General features: G+C 40.6%; 1 protein-coding gene and 1 long non-coding RNA gene across 4 annotated transcripts in view; one reads left to right on the forward strand and one right to left on the reverse strand.

Annotated features, from left to right (window-relative positions):
• Positions 1 to 3678: 3678 nt before the first annotated feature.
• On the reverse strand, positions 3679 to 9010 carry LOC311604352. The gene is made up of 3 exons (XR_014781457.1): positions 8021 to 9010; positions 6594 to 6666; positions 3679 to 5936 (listed from the first exon to the last, which is right to left on the reverse strand). It is a non-coding gene; the product is annotated as an uncharacterized lncRNA (long non-coding RNA).
• Positions 6737 to 20800, forward strand: part of LIN7A (lin-7 homolog A, crumbs cell polarity complex component) — a 149001-nt gene continuing 134937 nt past the window's right edge. Inside the window, exons 1-2 of one of the 3 annotated variants that reach the window (XM_084794125.1) lie at positions 6744 to 6838; positions 6980 to 7070. In XM_084794125.1, coding sequence (XP_084650251.1) covers positions 6989 to 7070 — 82 coding nt within the window. In that variant the 5' untranslated portion in view covers positions 6744 to 6838; positions 6980 to 6988. Of the gene's footprint in view, positions 7071 to 20800 lie in introns of all 3 variants that reach the window. The other 2 variants (XM_084794127.1, XM_084794126.1) reach the window with 2 other exon arrangements.

Consider the following 20800-nt stretch of genomic DNA (forward strand, 5'->3'; position numbering starts at 1 on the left):
ACAAGCCCCATTGATCCTGTCTTATACCCGCTCCCCAGTGCTGGGTTTAGGTACTTGCCCAAACTCGACTTCTATTATGTATGGGTTTGGGGATCCAAACCCAGATCCTCGTGTTTGGCAGCAAGCAATTTTAACCACCAAGCTATCTCTCCCTTGCAAAATAAATAAAAAACGTTTGTTTGTTTGTTTGTTTGTTTGTTTTGGTACTGTTTGAAAGTAAAATTTTAGTAATAATCTGAAAATATGTGAAATACTCTGATAAAATATTTTGAAAGTAGGCAAGAAAGATTTCGTAGCTCTGCATAAATGTAGGGATATTACTGCACTTAATAAAATATATGTATCAGAATCTTTTTTTTAAAAGATCTTTTCTTTAGGATTACTTGCATTTTGGGGGGATTCGTAATTTATTTACATTACATCTCAATTGGAATATTAGTTGAGCTAATATTGGAAATATGTAGTTGAGCCTGTTTAACTATGTATGTGTCACACACACATGCACGCCAATGTGCTGAAAAGGCTTGGCTATTGTTTGTTCCCCGTGAGTTGGCTTTTGGTATAATCCTTGGACTGCTTACCACATGCACTGACTCATCCTTAACATTTCAAAGGAAAACCTTTATCAAAAAATAGAATTGACTATGCTGGGCAGTGGTGGCTCATGCCTTTAATCCCAGCACTCAGGAGGCAGAGGCAGGCAGATCTCTGAGTTCAAGGCCAGCCTGGTCTACAGAGTGAGTTCCAGGACAGCCAGGCTGCACAAAGGAAAAAAAGAACAGGATAAATAAAAGCTTACCAAAGTGCAGTACCCACCTTATCTTACCCAGGTAGGGCGCGAGGTCTGCCTATTGTCTCCATTGCAGAGGACAGCTCTGCCTATTTATTATACTTGATATGGCATAACTGATCCATACCACATCCAAGATAATAGGTACCATGAGACACCAAAGTTGAAACTTGCATTTGTTTTTTTTTTTCTTTGCATTCATGGTTTTTTTTTTCCAAGAAGCCATAATAAAGCCTTAAGTGGATCCAATACACGAATGAATGACTTGAACAAAAAAAAAATTCTTAGAAATCTTTGAAAGAAAAAAATTTCTCTGAGTCACTGCATTTCAGGGAGTCGATCTGCCTTGAGTGTGTGTACATACTCAGAGGGGTCTGAGACTCATAGAGTCATACTCCAGAAAGGTCTGCCGGAATGGCACATGTCTAACTAGGACCAGAAGAGACAGAAAGGCCGGAAGTGAAGGAGGAGTTCTATCTTGGAGAAGTATAATTTCCTTTCACTAATACATTTGAGAAACTCTTTAACCTTCATGTTTGGACCAGAAGGATCACATGTGAATTGCATCATTCTTCTGCTTCTAAATTATAGCATTAGAGGATAAAAACCAACTATAGAGTTCTTCTGAATGTGCTGTCCACATCAATGGCAAATGTAGGTCTTAAACTTGCTAATTACTGGCATGTATGTTTCTCAGCATGCCTAGTGTAAATTTTGTAACCAGCCCCAATTACTGTGTAGTGAAAAGAATGTGAGAAGAATTTAAAAAATGGCCTTCTTGTCTATTTCGTCCTAATAGCTTTAATTAATCCTAGAATGCCAAGTGTAGAGGGAAATTATACTGCTGGCTGGAATAAGGTATCCAAGGGAAAGACATTTGAATTCTCTTTGAAATGAGGCTAAAACCTAGGCTCCGGAGACAGTTCATCAGGTAAATGTGTTTGTGGACAAGTCTGACGACCTGAGTTCAATCCCAGCACCCACCATGGTGGAAGGGGAGAACTGATTTCCTGCAAGTCGTTCTCTGAGCTCCACTCATGCACCCCGGCACTCCTGCAGATCCCCCCCTCCCCCCCCCACATAAACACCACACAAATAAATGAATCAATGCAGTGAAAATCGAATGAAGCTGAAATCCAAAACAAGGCCTCTGAGTAGTCAAGGTTCTTGTGAATGATCAAGGCAGCGGGTACATTCAACGTTGGTAAACGCTCAGCGGGAAGAAAAAAAAAATCCAATGGATGCATCAGTGAGCCCACTTTCTCCTGAAAGTTAACAAACACCTTGCAAAATGGTTCACACAACAGATCTTCTTCCTTTCTGTTTTTGTCTACATTTAAAACGTACAAATGTATAGCATCATTTCTTCTTGAGGATACATCCTATTTTAATTGTTTCTAAATCTTTTCCACTTATTTCATAAGCCCCTCCCAAAACAACATGACAATTTCTTATTTGTAACTCTACCCCAAGTCTAGTGCCCTGATCAGTAAGGAATATGTCAAGTTATACTACGGATGGATTGTGTGAAACTCAGGTCTATCAAGCACAATGTGACTCTCTGGTGGGCTGTCTTGGTCACTGTTCTATTGCTGTGAAGTGACATCATAACCAAGGATACTCTTATCAAAACAAAACCAAAGCAATACACATAATTTACCACTTTCTTACCGGCTGAGTGGGTTAGTCCATTATCATCATGGTAGGGAGGACAGTGGCAGACAAGTGTGTTGCTGGAGCAACAGCTGAGATCTTCCTGTCTTCATCTTAGGGCAGGCAGGCAGAGAAAGCAACACTGGGCCTGGCACGGCTTTTGAAACCTCTGAGCCCACCCCCAGTGACACACCTGCTCCAACAAGGGCAAGCCTACTCCAACAAAGACATACCTACTTGAAAAAGGAAGGAATCTTACTGAACAGTTTTTAGCCAAAAATATCTATCTGGCCCCCTGGCTTGTTCAATTATTCTCCAGGATGCTATCGTTTGTACCTCTTAGTCCTTAGTGAGCCTGAAAATAACCTACAACTAATTTAATTGCCAACTTTTTTCATTCTCTACATAGGATTTGGTCCCTAATTTACTCTTTGGTACACTTCATTATCTCAAGTGCCTAGAACAATGCCCAGCATATACCAAGAATACAAAGAATCTATTGAAGCAACAGACAAATGGTTACCAAAACAAAATAAGAAGAAAATAAATATGGTTAGACATTCTTCTAATGATGAGTCTAAAACCTTTGCATGTGGAAGTATAGGTCGATTCTTCATCTTAATTTAATGCATGTTGGCAAAGCCATGTGTGTCAGGAAAACTCTCATGACACCTTGAGTCAGTCACAAATAACTTCTAACCTTCGGGACGTTAGAGTTTCTGTTAGAAGGTGCCCTTTTCCTCATATGAAGCTGTGCTTATTATACTCCATTTAAAACTCGGCTAAACATATTTTCTTAGTATGCTAATGCTTTTTGCAAACCTTCTCCTGATTCTTCCATGTAATTTAAAAAGATTCAATTAAGGGAAGAAGGTTTAACGAGCTTTGAATGAAACTTCCTACAAGAACAGATCTTATATTTCCAGGCAGACAGTTGTTTTGTTATTGGCTGCATTAGTTTACGTTGGAAACAGAATGTTTTGCCTCCATACATTCACGGTTCTGACTGTATCTCAAGCAGGAGAGGAGTGGATAGAGGTGAATGAGGCTTAAAACTGTGGATGTCTGAAACGCTCAATATTCAATAAGGTAAAGTGTTAGCTTTTCTTCCCTGAAAACATAGAGGCTCCTGTGTGCTGGTGCTAATGTTATGAAGCAAGTCATTTAACATCTCTGGGCCTTAATTATTTTATTTCCAAAATGGAATTAAACTATCTACTTTTCTGGGCTGGACAGACTGGAAGAACATTGAACACAGTGTCAATCCTTGAACACACAAGGTGCCTAACAGGGTATTTATTAAATTTAATTAAGTCTATTGAAAATCCAGTTACTGGTGAATTAAACTGCTAATACATCTTCTAAGGAAATAATATAATGACTGGGCAACCAAACATCTATGACTAAAACGAAATTGCACATATTTCAACAACTCTAATGGAAGCAAAGGAAACAGCACGCGAATAAGTGAGGCATACTAACTTTGATGAAACCCAAAGTATGGAACTACAGTGACCAGACAATTGTGCATGAGGCATATCCAAGCACAAGAAGAAACTCAGAGCATTTCCCTATGTCTCAGAAAGACAGACAAATTTTAGTTCACAAGTAAATTTGATGAAAACAATCGTTTATGCATATTGACTTATTAATCATTTCTACAAGCATGTAAGCATTAACTAAAGATACTGAATTTACCAACACTAGAAATAATAACTCGTGGATACCTGATGAATGGTTCTTCTTATTTTAGTTCTTAAAAATAAAACAGACAACATAAAAGTTTTCAATTAAGTAGAAAATTTAAATGGTAGAATAAATTTTCAATTAAGGAACTCAAAAGTTAAAGAATATGTTGTCAAATGTTGGTGTTGGAGAACCATTGGGGGGAAAAACTATCTTGTCCTCGTATAGCTCACAATCTGAAGTTATGATGAAATGGCTACAATTAAGGCTTTTAGACAGATGAATCAAGTTGCTGATGCACACATTTCAAGTCAAGAATTTTGTTTAAAGAACTTCATTAATGGCCAAAGGATTGGTATTTTTCCATCCTCACTTATTGCATAAGATTTGACATTTTGTGCAAAACCTTGAAACATGTTCTACTATCAAGACACACAACTGGATTTCTTCTTCCTGTATACTGATGATCATTTAGAGCTCCTGGTTCCGTCTGTGACTCCTAAAATGGTTTCTTTCTATGGCACTCAGGGAACTTCCTGCACAGAACTCTATGCTTTGTTCACTGCTGGTCATATAACTACCACTAAGTAGAGAGAAACTGGGTTGATCTTGTCAGCTTTTGTGTGACCAGTCCCTAGCATAGTCTTTTAACTAACAAATCGCTAATATTATACAGATAAATGCTAATAATAAACAATTGGTAGCTTGTACTAATAAAGGTATATAGTCTACCATTCTCAAAGTATATTCATTGTTTAATATTTGTTTTGTATTTAATTATATGTTGTCTTGGTCTGTTCATGAGAGGGCAGGTGCCTGAGCAGGCCATAGGGGTCTGAGACCCTGCAGCTCCAGTTAGAAGGAAGGAGCTGTGAGCCTTGTGTATGGACTGGAAAGTAAACTTGAGTCCTCTGCAAGAGCAGTATGTGCTTGCTCGTAAGCACTGCAGTGCATCTCTGCAGCACCACAAACTGTATTTTTTTTATTCTTCTTAGTTTTTAATTAAAGCTTAATTACATAATTTTCCTGTTTCCTACCTCCAATCTTCCCCATGCACTATCCCTTGCTTCTCTCTCTCTCTCTCTCTCTCTCTCTCTCTCTCTCTCTCTCTCTCTCTCTCTCCCTCTAACTCAAGGTCTCTGTTCTCTAATTGTTTTGCACACACATACACACAAGCACACACACATATAACACACACATATATACATATATATCCCTAAATCTATACATGTATCCCACTCGGTCCATATAATGTTACTTGTATGTTTGTGATTTTGGAATGCATTCTTTTCTGTAAGACCTCAAAAGCTCAAAGTATTAGTGACCTTGCCAAAATAGGATCAGTTTTCTGCTATTGCCTGTTCACTGTGCAACTGAATGAAGCTGTCCTCTCATTTGGCAGATGAGGAAACTGGGCTCTACAAGGGACTGCGAGTTTGTGAGTTCATGTGAGTGATGACAAGTTGGATCTCCTGATCAAGGTTCTTCCGGAAACACTTGAGTACATTGCACTACTAAGTCCAGTGTGTCTCTAAGGATCTGCTGAACGGATAGGCGGCCAGTCATCTTTGACTTTTTCAATCATTGCTGAAAGCCGGCTGCTTTCACCCTTTTGGTGAAGTTAGAAGAACAAATGGTATTGATCGTATGCAAATACTTTGCTGCAGCCCAGGGTCTGCCTCTGAGAGCCTCTTGGTTGTCACAATGATGGCTTAGCTGTCACAGGGAAGGGCAGCCTCATCACTCCCGCACTGTGCCCCATCCTCTCCACTGTGCCTAGAGGAGGTTTCTCCATGCTCCTTCAGGGCTGGTAAGGAAAGGAGGCTCGGTGAGAATTCACTGAAACTCGGGATAGAGGGGCTCACAGTCAGTATTTGAAAGCTCCAGTAACTGAATCCTGACCAACTGACTCTGAAAGAAGCCCTTTAATATTAACATTATCTCCTCCTAATTCAGACGCTGCAGAGAAAAGAGTGAATCCCTAGGTTAAGATGTAGCGAATGGTCTGTAACATTCACGGCTCAATTCTTGTCACAGATGCTAATTAACCAACAAATAATACTTCTGAATGCATGCTTCTTCTAGATTAATGTGAATGAATCCTAGGTAATTCCCCCCCCCCCCAACAGAAACTGGTTTTTAATTTTGAAACAGTTTAAGCCAATTCGCTTGTAAAGGCAAGTTATATCCTGGGCAATATACACAGCTCTTGGATGAACTTAGAATCCTGCCCCCTCTGTCAGTTACCTTGTACTGTTAGGAGTGGACATTCTAAAAAAAAAAAAAAAAAAGCTTCAACAGAAATTAACAGTAACCACAGTGATATAGGAACGTCTCCCATAGCTAGTGGTGTTTCCTCTCTAAAGGGATGTGGAATTAATAGGTTGAAATTTTTCTTAATCTGAAACAAAACAAAACAAAACAAAACCCCAAAAAAACCCGAAACCCAAAACTCTGTCCCCACCTCTGCCGTCTCTGTCTCTCCCGTTTCCGTGTCCTCTTCCTCTATGTACAAATGCATTCTGACCATTATGCTTCTGTGGAAAGTTGAAAGACAGCTAAGCATCTGCACCTAGCCAGTGCTCCTGGTTGGGTAGACGAGCAAAGTTCTAGAGGCTGAGCGTTCCTTTCTCAGCGCCTGGCCATGCAGGCGCTCGCGGATACCTGCCTTGCTTGGCGACGCATCTGAAGATTCGCCGCGGAGGAACAGTTGAGTCTCCATCTGGCTACCAACCCACCCAAGCTTTCTTCTCCTCCATCACCACCTTCCTGCCTCCCCCACCTCCCCCTCCTTTCCATCTTCCCTCTCCACCCCCGCCCCCAATCTCCTCCTCTTTTTCTCACTACAAGCGGTTGCTGATGCTGAAGCCGAGCGTCACTTCGGCTCCCACGGCAGACATGGCGACACTGACAGTGGTCCAGCCGCTTACTCTGGACAGAGGTAAGGGAGCGGCTAGTCCGTCATGCCACAAAGTCTTCACCGCTTCGCCTTCCGCCCTGCCCAGTCCCACTGGGATCGCAGGATGCGCTCCCGCAAGGGTAACTAGGCTTGGAGGTTCAGCCCAGGAGGCTTTCGCGCCCGGAGCAGTACACTTTCTTCCCCTGCCTCCTTGCTTGGTCCCCGCCACCCATTCTCGCTGCGCTCGCCAGGGCGTGGATGTGTTGCTAAGGCTCCGATGCTCCAGCGGCTAGTCCGGTTCTCTGGCAGGGTGGCCTCCGGGCCCCGGCTTTGTTGGAAAGGATGCACGGGGACCGCTGAGCTGGTGACTGGAAAGGCTGGAGAGGGGCAGAGAAATCTCTCTCAGCCAAAGCCGCGAAGGAATCAATGGGGGAAGCCAGCTGCCAACTGCCGGCCAGGGGACCCGGAGGAAGGAAGTTTGTCCCTGTGCTGGAGACCCGGTGTCTGTGCAGCTGCGGTGACTAGGAGGTCGCCCCGGGGCGGCAGGGCGCTTGGCAGGGTAGCTGGGTACATGACCGCGGGGCTGCCTAGCCAGGGCACTGCCCTGGGCGAAAGGGCAGAGCAGAGCCCAGGCAGCCTTGGCGGGCTTCGGGACGCCGCACCTCGGAGCCTAGCGGGCTTGGCTCTGGCTTCCCGTCCGGGGCTGCGGCTTGGGTCGCGGTGCTCCCTCTGCCTGCAATTCCAGGGCGGTAGCAACTCCTGCCTTTTGCTCCAGCCAACCTAGTTCTTCACCAGCTAAGCGCACCTCAGTGCCTGGGCAGCTGACAGCGCGGGGACAAAGCGCAGGCTGGGTAACTGTTTAACTTCTAGCCTGTGACCTGTGCGTCCTACTCTGAATGGGAAACAGCGTTTACTTAGACCTTCCCAAGCCTGGTTACCGGTTTCTCCTCCAGGATCGGGGGTGGGGGGTGGGGGGATCTGCCGAGTGGTACCTGAATGTGAGTGGGAGTTTCCTTTCTGCCTTCCCATGTCCGGTGGCTAGGGCGCCAGAGTCCCTACTCTGCAGAGAGAGGGCACCTCTAGCTCCCGTCCGCAGCGGCAGGGCTTAGGACCCGGGGCAGCCATTTGAAAATGCTGCGCTCAGAAGAAAATGATTTAGTCCTTGTCCCTCTAAAATTTCTCTTTCTGGAGGATTAAACTAGCGGGCCCAGCAAGGCAAAAAGAGCATCCTACTGCGAGCACAGTGGCAAAGCTGGTAAACTCTGTTTGAGCTTCTTAATTTGGAGAGATCTCTGGTGACTTTAACTCAATCTGTTAGTGCTAGAACGGATATTATGCAGTGCCCATGGCAACCTTACTTGGGTTAAGAGTTGAAAATAATTGATTTTTATGTTGGGAAATGTTCGTTTACAAGCTTGCAAATGAATAACAGTATAAAGAGCTCGGAAATCCGCTGTGTAATCTATGATTTTAGCCCCAATAAGCAGGATAAATCCATTGCTAGTATGAGCCAAGCAGATGGCAAGCTATTAAAAACGATGGGTTTCCCAAGTATTTCTGTTTTAATGTGATGAGCTCCTATATTGCCCCATTACTAAATTACAGTCATTAACCATCCCAAGTTTAACTGTGTTAAACATCCCAAGTTCTAACTATGTTAGAAGCAAGCACACCAAGAAGACCATATACGCAAGCACGCTTATACCTCACTACTACAATTACTAATACAAACACGCCACTTGGGGGGAGTTTCGCTTAGCTCTTAGACACCCCACTCAGTTGTCCAGAGAAAGTGTAAAGCAGACCAACATTTAAAGCGTGTTCTTGTTCATACTCAGAGGATACCTGTCTGTCTGTGACTAGGGGCCTTAGAGTAACTCGGGAAGCAAAGCTAGGCTGTCTTTGCAAATGTCTGAAATAATGAAATCACTGGCCTGGTGTGTGAGAAGACCATAAAATATCCTCTTTCTACTTCACTGTGAAGTGCCTTAATATGATTGGTTAAGCAATTTTATTATTGGAGCAATTAAATACGGGCTTCTAAACTTTGTCCTGGAAACCGGCCTATTTGGCTGGGCACTGGGGATTTGGGTCTGAAGATTGTGACACTGCACAACAGCCTGAGCAGTCTGTATGTAATTCAGTTACCCTAACTTAGGTTTCAGTGTCTGGTCATCTACTGGAGACTTAGATCACTCTAAGCTTCCGGAGTGCCAGTAGATACAGTCTAAATTTGCCCCCCACCCCCACCCCGCCCCAAGAAGGTTTTTGGTCCCATCAGGGCCTTTTTGGTTTTTTATAACCCTTCCTTGCTCGCGTCTTCCTCAATGGGATGAAGCTCATCCTTGAGGGATGAGACCATTCCTGAAACCTGAATTCCCCATAATCCCAGGCTTATGGTGGAATCTAAACTTAATGTAGATTAGTGTTAGTGAATTAAAGCCCGGAGTACATCAAACGCTGTTAATTATAGAGATTTCACGAGGGGCTGAGGTAACAGTTCATGGAGTTACAGAACTGTGCTAGCAAGGATGGCAGAAAGGAGCACATAGGGCAGTGGCCCTTAACCTTTCCGAGATTTGCTTGGTGCATTTCCCCCAGCCGCAGATGCTTACCAGTGTTTTATCTTTTGTTTTTGTATTTGTCTCTCAAGACAGGGTTTCTCTGTGTAGCCCCGACTGTTCTGACCTTGCTTTGCAGACCAGGCTGGCCTTGATCCTAGAGATCTGCCTGCCTCTGACTGCTGGGTACTAGAGGTGCGTTCCACCAGGCCCCCAGCAGGACTGTAGCTAGTGAGCCACAGGGGAGAAGGAAACAGGACCTTGTCATGGACCACCAAGTGCATCTCAGCAAATCAAAAGGCTCATGCTATGATATTAGGGCTCCTGGTTCTTTTCTAGCATTTTTATTTATACAAATATAAAACCCCAAAGAAGTGAAAATAGATTTTTTTAAGGCTGTATTATCTCTAAGTGGGAGATTTGATTCTCTTTTGGTGTCTTTTGGAATCAAAGAAGTCGAGTTGATTGGGACAATATAACATAGTGGGGAGGAATCAATAAGAACAGTATAATATGAACGGAAATAGAAAGAAAAAGGACTCCATATGTAGAGCAAATTTTTAAAGAAACAAATCAAAGCTACATGACTGAAATTAAGATTTACTTACCTCAAATTCAAATGAGATGACTGAAAGTAAGATTCTAAGAAAGAAGTCACACTTATTTTTTGTTTGTTTGTTTGTTGTTGTTTTGTTTTGTTTTTGGTCTGAGAGGCAAGACTTTAAGATCCAGGCTGGCCCAAAGGAATAAGAAGGGTGACTTGGAGGCTTTCACATCTCTGTGTGTATCCCAAATTGTTTACTAACTGCCATTGAGACATCAGACCAACCAGCACTGGAGACCTCAGTGTGGCTGTGGGCAGAGTAGATTCCTGTTTACTCAGTCTTGCTATTCTCCGCTTACTTCCCGAGGCCCCATTATAAGTCACACCTTATTGTGGACCACTGTATAATATTGAGAAACTAGACAAATGGCAATTCTAATTTGTTATAAGTAAGTGCCACTAGAGGAGGGTTTTTGTTTTTTTGGTCTTGTTTTTTTGGCTTTGTTGGTTTGTTTGATTTTTGTTACACAAACTCTTAATTCACTCAATATACATTTATCTCCTGTTGCATACTAGATGCTATAGTAGCAATTCTCAACTTGTGGGTCACGATTGCTTTGGGTGTCAGAGGACCCTTCCACAGGGGCCACCTATTAGGTATCCTGCATATCAGATATTTACATTATGATTCATAACAGTGGGGGAATTACTATTATGAAGTAGCAATGAAAATGATTTTTATAGTTGGAGGTGTCACTACAGCATGAGGAACTGTATTGAAGGGTCGCAGCATTAGGAAGGTTGAGAACCACATTGCTATGGGAATACAAGAAGAAAGGTTTTCTATTTCTATAAACCCAAAGCATTGACTACGGGATACAAATGGTTTACTGAAATATTGAGTGTCAGCTTTATTATAAACATTTCTATAAGCACTGTGGTGGTACCAGTGAGCAAAATGGGTAAAATCTAATGGTGTTTGCAGGCTAATGAGAGAGATACAATGAATGCACATATACAAGTATGAAGCTGATGAAGTAAAATTAAAACTGAACAAATGACAAGGAACCACTGTTGTTGATGTACTAGTCAAGGGAGGACTCCTTGAGCTTGTGACATTTCAGAGGACCACTGATGAAGGGAGGAGACAAATTGTCAATATTTGGGGGTAAATAGGCTCAGGATGAAGAACTGCAAGCCCTCCAGCACGTCACAACAGCTATTATGAAAGAGAAAGCAAAAGAGGAATCTCAGAAATGGGATATTTGAAGATGGTCCTGAGGGGCCAGATGAGGTCACTCGCAGTAACGATGCTAGATTATATGAGAATGTGAAATGCTCCGAAGAAAACAATCAGAGGAGAGATTAGGGAGCACCAGCTACAGAGCGTAGATCAAAAAGGCTCACTGAGAAAGGAAAATTTACTATTGTACTTCATATATTATATAATCCTTTAAAAAGCAATTATAGTGAAGTTAGCATATGTAACAGCAGTTTCAGATCTACCACTTGGCTACCTTCTAGTTAATAAATACACCAGCAGGGAAAGAAACTCAAAAAGAATTAAAACAACCAATGAAACAATTATACTGTAAGGATATATCTTGGATTAGAAATTTGGTTGTATACGCCATGGGAGTCTATAGATCAGCTTTACACTAGGTTTTATTGTCAGGATAAACTATCATGTATGATGCACGATACACTAAGCATGGACAATTTCATGGTGCTATGCATAAATCTCGAATCCAGTGGTTTTGATGTGGGATGGCCAGGTTTGGAGTTAGAAAGCAGTGTCGATGGCAGTCCATATAACTTACCCTTGAGGCAAAGTAAGACTATCATGAGATGAGCATGCAATTTATCCCTTCCTGGCTTTAAAACACTCTCAGACTGTCTTCCTAGTTCCTGAGGTTGGCTTGCCCAGATTTTAATCTCTAAAACTAAGAATGACCTTCAGCTAAACTCAGGGCAACAAAACAGAGGGCAGCCCCTGATCCTTAATACCATCTTCATAGAGAACAGAAATGCGGCATTCTATTAAGCACTGAGTCCATTCAGACATTTCCTGGGGGGACAGTAGCTGCAACTCCCCTTCAAGCCCAATTTCAAGGTCAGAAAGGATCAGCTGGAAAAAAAAAACTTTAAAATTTCACCCTTGCTTAAATTGAAACCAAACATCTTAACACATTATGACCTATAATGTGGGAGTACAAAATCTATTGTGAAAAATATGAATAGTTAAAATTTTCTGTGGGCTAGAGAGATAACTCCACAGATAAGAGGAAATACTGATTCTGGGCCCCAAATTTAGCTTCCTGTACTGATTTCAGATGCCTCATGGGCACCTGTAACATCACCTCCAGAAGATCCAATGGCTCTGGTTATATTGGGCAGTTGCAATTGTGTGGATATATCCCCACACAGAAAAAATATGCATAATTGAAAATAAAATAAATATTTTAAACACATATCTAGGAGTTAATTAAAATTACACAATTTAAAAATCTTTTGTGTTTGGTGACATGATCCATACTTTACAACACACACACACACACATACACACACACACACACACACACACACACACAGTGTGTGTGTTTTAAAATGTTAGAGTTGCCATAGTCTAGCTTTTCTGTGATTCAACTTCAATTTGGGTAAGTTCCAAAGTTATAAATGGAAATCATTATTTCTTGGCTTTTTTAAAATCACAGTTTAAATTATTGATTAAACTAGTCTTAAGTGTATTTCCTCATTTAAAAAGATCAAATTTTTGTCCTTTCAAGTTTCCACTGAGAAACCAAGAAGTTTTATATCTGGTTTTCAATGTTATGGGTGGAGAGAGAACAGGAGAATAAGACCTGAAGGTCAGTGAGGACCCCGCGGTGCCATATTCTTCATGACATTCGTGATACATTAACGTTCCTCTTCTCTTCTCAGTTTTCAAGGCACACAGATACTTCACATATCTTCCAATTCAAGCTCTGCACAGCCTACAGCTTTTCTAATCAACTACATTCACCAGTTTTTATAAGATCCGTATTTATCTGAAAATTGCTTTTGCTCACTCCCCGGAGAGGTCCTTTCCTGTTCTTGCACCTCAGTTTTTGGTTTTTGTTTTTATTTGGAGAGATTATGACAGAAGGAAAAAAAAGACAAGAAAGAAGAAAATACGTGTTATAATTTTAACTACTGTTTCATGGCTGATTATCTTGATAGAGAGGGAAAAGATGTGTTATCTGTTATCGTAAGGATTCACCAACAGCAACAGCCTGAAACATTTTAGCTTGAGAACATTAAGTGGTAATTTAGCGGTACCAAGAAACACTTTACCAACTATTTTTTGGTGAATGTCTGCTTTGGTGCGGTCGTGCCATTCATGGTGTTAATGTTTTTGTTTTGATAGTATATATTTTAAGGATCCTATAGGCTCCTAGCTATATAGTAGAACGTAAGGAACATGTACTGAGTAATACCAACCCAAAATAATTCACAAGCATGGCTACCTTAAGTTATCACTTTGTTAGTGTGTGTGTGTATGTGTGTGTATGTGTGTGTGTGTGTGTGTGTGTGTGTCTGCCTGTCTGTCTTTCTTTCTATCTGTCTATTTGTGTCCAGCAAGTGGCCAGAAATAATGAGAGGCACTGTTGTTGATATTCATAGTCCCATCTCCATTTCGTGCATTGATCCTACTGTTTTAATTGGTGACAAAAACCAAATATGTAGTCACATAATCGGACCACGAAGACTTTTACATTTTAATTTACACACACTGGTGTTTTGCCTGCATGTCCGTGCCCGAGTGCCAGGTTCTCTGGAGCTGGAGTTAGACACAGTTGCGGGATGACATGTGGGTGCTAAAAATTAAACTTAGATCTATCTTCTACAAGAACAGCCAGTGCTCTAAACTACTGAGCCTTCTTTCCAGCCCATAAAAACTTTTTAATGTGAAGAAGGGGCTGCAGAATCACCTGCCCCACCTCAGTATACATATATAAGTTACTCTGTGGTTTTCTACTAATGAATACAATAAACAGGTCAAGCTAGATCTATTTTGAAAGCACTCTCTGTTGACAAAAGCATCTTTAAAGGTTGTAATGATCCCACCAATTCATTACCTCCAATCAATGGGATCAAGAAGTTTTTAAAATTGAGTTTTGCTAAGTAATATGCTAGCTCTACTTAAAGACTTGCCTAGTGGAAGCAAACATGCTTAAAACCACTTAAGTGCCACATGGGATTGAGATTTCTTTTTGAGGTTGTTCTCAAACATCTGCCTGTGTTGTACAGAAAGCACAGAGCTCCCGGTTTAAACTAATCGCCACGTCTAGAAACACTGGAGCTGTTTCAAGTCCACCTGGTCCTTTCCTTTTTGTTTACTTGCTCAGTGTTGTCATAGTAACATTAATTCTGCATAAAAATCTTCTGGGAAAGAATTGCCATCACACACACACACACACACACACACACACACACACACACACACACACACAAAGATTAGGTTAATGGAAGTTACAGAATGTTCACAGGATTTAAACCCCCGGGTTATACGGGGGAGGCATGAGAGTCGAGGGATAGCTGGCCTTGTTGAACAGCAAAAGAGTAACTGGACTTTATGACCAAGGGACTACTGAAGGAGATGCTTGAAGAAAATTAGAGAGCAGCAGGTTTTGAGAAAAATGCGTGACTGTGTTTCAGGGAATGACAGACCAAACTCTCCGATGCTGTCTCTTAGCAGAGTATAATGTAAGACATTATTAGGACAATAAAAATACGGGCCATTAGAAAAGAAAGCGGGGATTCTGCAGCAGGTACACGAGTTGTGGAGAATGGATGGGTTGGATTTAGTAGCCACGGCACAGCTGTGTTCCACACTCAGGATGCTATTAGCTGTGGAAGAGGCTAGGTGAAGTGGGCTTCTAGTGGTCGAATGCCATTCTAAGAGTGAATGGTCCTCAGTCCTCTGAATTGTTACTGAGATTCCAGCTCAGTGCCATGGTTTATATTTTAATAAAATTTATTGGTGGTGTACAGTTTGGGAAAATAAGAAATAATTGTACCTACAATATCAATATTCTAAGATTGTACCTAGATAAACAGGCAGGTTACAATGAGACAGATGAAATTCGATGAAGAGAAATGTGTAGTTCTCATTCATTACATGGAATAAAGTTAGAATGTGATTAGATTCATATTGATGGTGTTGGTATATGACTGGGACAATCATATTTAGGAGCACTTGATTTGGAAAATATTGATCATTTTATTTAATAAAAGCAAAACAAGCTGTGGTATTAAATCGTCAAAATATTACAAAATCAATCTCTTTAAAATTAAATGTAAAACTTGTACTAATGCTTTAATAAAATACTAATACCTCATAATCTATGGGGACCTGTTTTAAAGAATACTAAAAATTTTCAAATTTAAGAACCTCTGTGTTGGCATGTGCCTCATGTTTCTGATATTTCAAATCACAATGAAAGAAAACCATCACAGTTCAGAAAAGTCGCTCAACTGAGATAGGATGGGTAACAGCAGACCTATCATTATTTGCTATATAGATAGTTGAGCATCTAGAATTCCCAAGGCCTGCTTAAAAGTCAGCCACAATCATTGTGTCAACTAGAAACATGAGTTGAATATCTTGCAAGAAATCAATCCACTCAGCTGTGAACCAGAGAATTCCTCAAAAGTCCTGAGGTTCAATGTTAGGCTCTACTTCTTCACACACATGATAAAAGCTAAGCTTAATATGTGATTTCAAAATCCCCAGCTTTTAGTGACCTGAAGAAGGGGTATTCTTTTTTTCATATACATTTATTTTATTACACATGCATAAAACAAACTACATACAGCAGGGAGAACCATGTGAAAATTATGAGTTCTATAAATGTTACATTCACAGTGACTTGGCTATTTGTATTTGTCAAACTTGTAGTAAACATCTTTCCTGTCTTGTTGGGTCTAAATTTCTGAATGAAATTCAATATCTATCCTATCTCATCTCTATTAACTCCTTTATCTTGATCTAAAAAGATCTTATCCCCTAACCAACTAAACTTATTATAGAACTAAACTATCTGTTCTTCAACACCCCTCAGAGACTTGAGAAGGAATAAGACTTAAATTCCTGAGTGAACCATCAGTGCAGGTTAGCAGCTTCCAAAGTGAACAAAATGATTGAGACAGTTTACTGCCTGAACAGTCACCCAACACTCTAACTTTGGAGCCTCATCTTCTGCCTTCTGGCCCAATGCCTCTGCCAGACTTATTCACAAGGCAGGAGCTATTGAGGACTTGCTTACCCTGGCTAAGCAGAGTTCAGCTGTCGACTCTGCCTGCATCTACACTGACCATTTTTAGGCAGAATTCTGTCTGTGGCAGGAACTAGGATATTTTGCCCAGTGGCTGGTTTGCCACATTTGAAGCCATCTCCATAATGAGGTTCTTTGATGCTCATCATAATCCTTGAGGTCAGCGGGGTGTTGTTAGGAGTTATCTTGTCTTGTTTTCAAAGAAACTTTAGGATAATAAAAACATCTTTAAATGCTATGTTCTGTGTGTCTCTGAGGCTTTTGAAGACCTTTTAAACTATTTGACCTCATATATCTATAGAGTCACATCTATCTGTTAGACTTAGGATATATATTCTTGTGCTAGAATCTGACAGGTATTTGACATGCCTGTGTTTTGTATCAGTATACTAAATTCTATACCAATGGCTTAAACATAACCTTCATTATGAGTAACAATTAAGGCCTTGAGTTAAGGAGTAGGCTCAGTCATCTTTTGTTCTGTCTTTCCTCTATATTTCTATATCTCCCTTTCTTTCTTTTCAGCTCCTATCTCCTTACCTACAGCTGAAAGATAAAGGAAAAGAGAGATGTCCCTGAGTACCACCTAGTTTTTTCTCTGTATAAGACCAATAATAACTTATAACCACGTCCTGATAAAAATAAGCATTTTTAGACTGAGAGAACAAACAGAAACCTACCCAGGCCCCCAGAAGGGGTTTTCTTCAATGTGATAAGGATTAGCTATTGCATACAAGGCTCAATGCTGTATTTAAAGGTGAAAGATGTAACAGTATATTTAAGCTCAAGAACAATACAAAAAATTAGCCAATGCTATAAGGATAAAGAAATTAAAAATACAAACACAGAGCTGCCAAAATTACTTGTTTTCAGATTGTCAGTTGAAAAGCTATTAGAAGGCATAATTGAATTTCCCAGAGATAAACATGAACACCTAAATTGGTGCTCATGTACCCAAATAGTACTTAAAATAGCAATCTCATATCGAAGTAACAAGTTTTTAAAATTCTATAAACAGGTAAAATACAATAACAAAATACAATAAAAAGGCATGGAGAAAAATGAAAATTTTGACTGCCCACTGTGTGACATACACACGATATATTTAAGAAAAGGGAATACAGAGGGGGAAAGATGGACAAGATCTCTCTCAATTGCGTGCGTGCTTTTCAGTTAGGGTAGAAATGCAAAACATTAAAATAGGTGAGAAAACAGCGTGACTCCAGAGAACAATAAGTCCAGAGTAGAGCACACAGAGAAACAGGAGTGAGAGCCGCACAGTGAGACCTGCAAGGCCATATGAGGATATGACATCGGAGCTGAAGCAGTCACCGTGCAAAGGAGGATACGTGAAAGCAAAGATGATCATTTTGATGAATAAAAGCAAGGGAAAGAAGAAGTCAGAACATTAAAAAAGGAGGAAATAGATCAGAAAGGATACTGAGAGGGAAGTAGCAATAGCTGCTTTAAGAATACAAGGAGACGGTAGAAAGGAAATGCTGTGTAGACTGTAAAAGGGCATGGCAAAACTATTTTCCTTCAGTATCTATTGTTTTCTCCATCATTTAAAGAGATCCTTCTTAGAAAGCAACACGGTACTTAAAACTGTGCTGGTCAGAGATGTCACGCCTAAGTTCAATTGTTCGCTTTTCCACTTACTAACTTTTACAACATCCACAGACGTTTCTTATAATGTTTTGAGTTTCAGGTTTAAAAAAAAAAATCTGTAACATGCAAATTGATAATGAATATTAAAGATGTAAATTTGTCACTTTTAATATTCCAATATGTATAAAACACTCAGACTAGGTCTGACACATAGCAGTCAGTCAACAGCCATCATCATTTCTTCCCTGAGACTTGGATGTCATGTGATCCCAGCGGATTGACAGGGCACAGATAGGGAATGCTTCCTAATTGGAACCACACGTAGTTTGGGATTCAAAAGTTGCAGGAAGTTGTTGGAAGTGCTTAGAGATCCATGCTTCCTCTGTATGTAACATACTGTACACATATACTTTCCCCAAGTTGTTCACTTCTTGATTGGCCATCAGTGATTTTTTAATAATCATATTAAGATATTTATAAGAGATGTTCGAAATTATTGTTTTACGTAGCTATCACCATGAACATACGTGATTTTAAATTTTGCATGTATGATGAATGTGTAGTTGAGCACACATATGCCATGGCACTGGTATGGAGGTCAGAGGGCAACCTCAGGTGTCCGTATTTACCTTCTACCTAGTTTGAGACAATCTCTGGATGTTGATGCTGCTGTTTACCATGTTATTCCAGGCTGCACGGCACACAGCTTCTGGGGGATTCTCCTGTCTCTATCTTCCATCTCACCATAGAAAAACTGTGCACATAAGTTTCTAATATTTACCATCTTATACCTTTTGGTACCATAGTAATGCAAATATAAGTTCCCTAATATTTGCTGAATAAACTATTGTTTTGGCTTGCAGAGTTTCAAGGTATTTAAAAAACAAGCAAGGGTATGAGGATAGAACCTAAAATGGTAGACCTTTATTAAAAAGAAATATCCCCATATTCCTTTCCTTCAAAATTAGGTTTAGTGTCTTCTAAAATTACTAAGAAATGTGTTCATGCACATTGTAGAGAAAGATAATTAACAAGCATCAATTGTTTTCAAAATAAACTTAAATATTCAGTAATTGTTTAGAGTGTGTGCTCAGAGATGTTTTCTTAAATGTAAGTTAATCATACACAGATATTTTAAAAAATGGTACTAGTTGTTGATAAGTGAAGCTAAAAAGTGATTTTTATCTTCCCTTATTTTAGAGCTATATAGTATGATTATCAGAAGCAAATGTGGTAGCTTGAGGGCAGAGGTACGGATCCAGATGGCCGAGTTTCAGTTCAGCCTGTCCTTTTCCAGCAGTAGCCTTATCGCCTTCACCTCACTACGTATGTTACTTACGAGTGCTGGTTCAGCTTTGTCAACTTGACACAGGCCAGAGTTGCCTGGAAAGAGGGTACCTCAGCTGAAGAATTGTCATCTTTAGATTAGGAAGTAGGACCTGTCTTGGGCCATTTTCTTAATTGATTATTGATGTGGGAGAGTCCAGATCACTTATGGACAGTGCCACCTCTAGGTAGGTGACCCTGGATTGTATTATTAGAAAAGCGAAGTGAGCAAACCATGAAGAAAGAGCAAGCCAGTAACAGTGTTCCTCCATCGTTTCTGCTTCAGCTCCTGCCTCCAGGGCCCTTCCTTTGACGAGGAACTATAAATAAGCTGTAACGTGAAATAAATCTGTTCCTCCCCAAGTTGCTTTTGTCCTGGTGCTTATCACAGCAATATAAAGAAAATTCGAGCACTATGATTCCTTGGTCTGTTTTTGTTGCAATCTCCTTTTTCCCCCCTCTGTAAAATTGACAATAATGAATCTCCATCTCATTAAGTTGTAAAAATTAGCTGGGAAGACATACACAGAGCACATGCAAGAGCTCAAACATCATCCTGATAGCGCTCCCTGGTAAGGGGTATCCCCCATCTCTTCCTTTTAGAGTCATGCTTACCTCCCCAGGGCAGTAAGTGAAAAGCACAAAGGCTGCAGATTTAGGTAGATATACATTTGGCCTACAGCTCTGTTTCTTACTGTGCAATACGGTCTTTCAACGGTGCTTACTTTGTGCATGTTGTACCTTTCTGCCTGATATATGTCCTTTTTATACAAAGCAATGACACCTAACTTGCATGGCCATACGTTTCTTTGCCTCTTCTTTCCTTCACTTGGCCATTCAGAAAAAAAGCAAAGGGAAAGCTTACTGTCTGCCAGTTGCCAAGTCAGGAGCACAGTGTAGTAGTCAGTGGACAAGGGGGACTTGGCAGATAACATACAAGGAGTCATTTTTGAGTCATATGGCCACAGCTGGTCCACATGATCACTGATTGCATGTCAGGCATTGTTCTTAGCTCTTTACATATTTACTGAAATATTTCTTTTCAGCCAGTCATCAAAACAAACCTGTGGTTACGTGTAATTGTTTGTTTGAAGAGCTAGGATTTGAAGCACAAAGAGGAATCTAGCTCAGGTGGGTTGATTCTTAATCCCTTGGGTTTAATGGCAATGCTACATTGTCAATAACAAGTTCATATGTCACAGGCACCGAGGAACATGAACTTGGAAGGAAAAAATAGGGGCAGCGATGCTTGCAAAGGCTTCAAAGGGAAGACAGGTCAGAGAAACACGGGAGAGCACAGAGCAGCCACAGACAAAGAAAGAACAGAGGTTTGGTCTGCACTTGCCAAAATATACTTATTACACTGCTAGGGGAGATTGATTTAAATTGTGTATTTTTAAAATTGTACTATACATA

The sequence above is a fragment of the Acomys minous genome, assembly GCF_964271855.1.
Source record: "Acomys minous genome assembly, chromosome: 9".
NCBI classification, from domain to species: Eukaryota; Metazoa; Chordata; class Mammalia; order Rodentia; family Muridae; genus Acomys; species Acomys minous.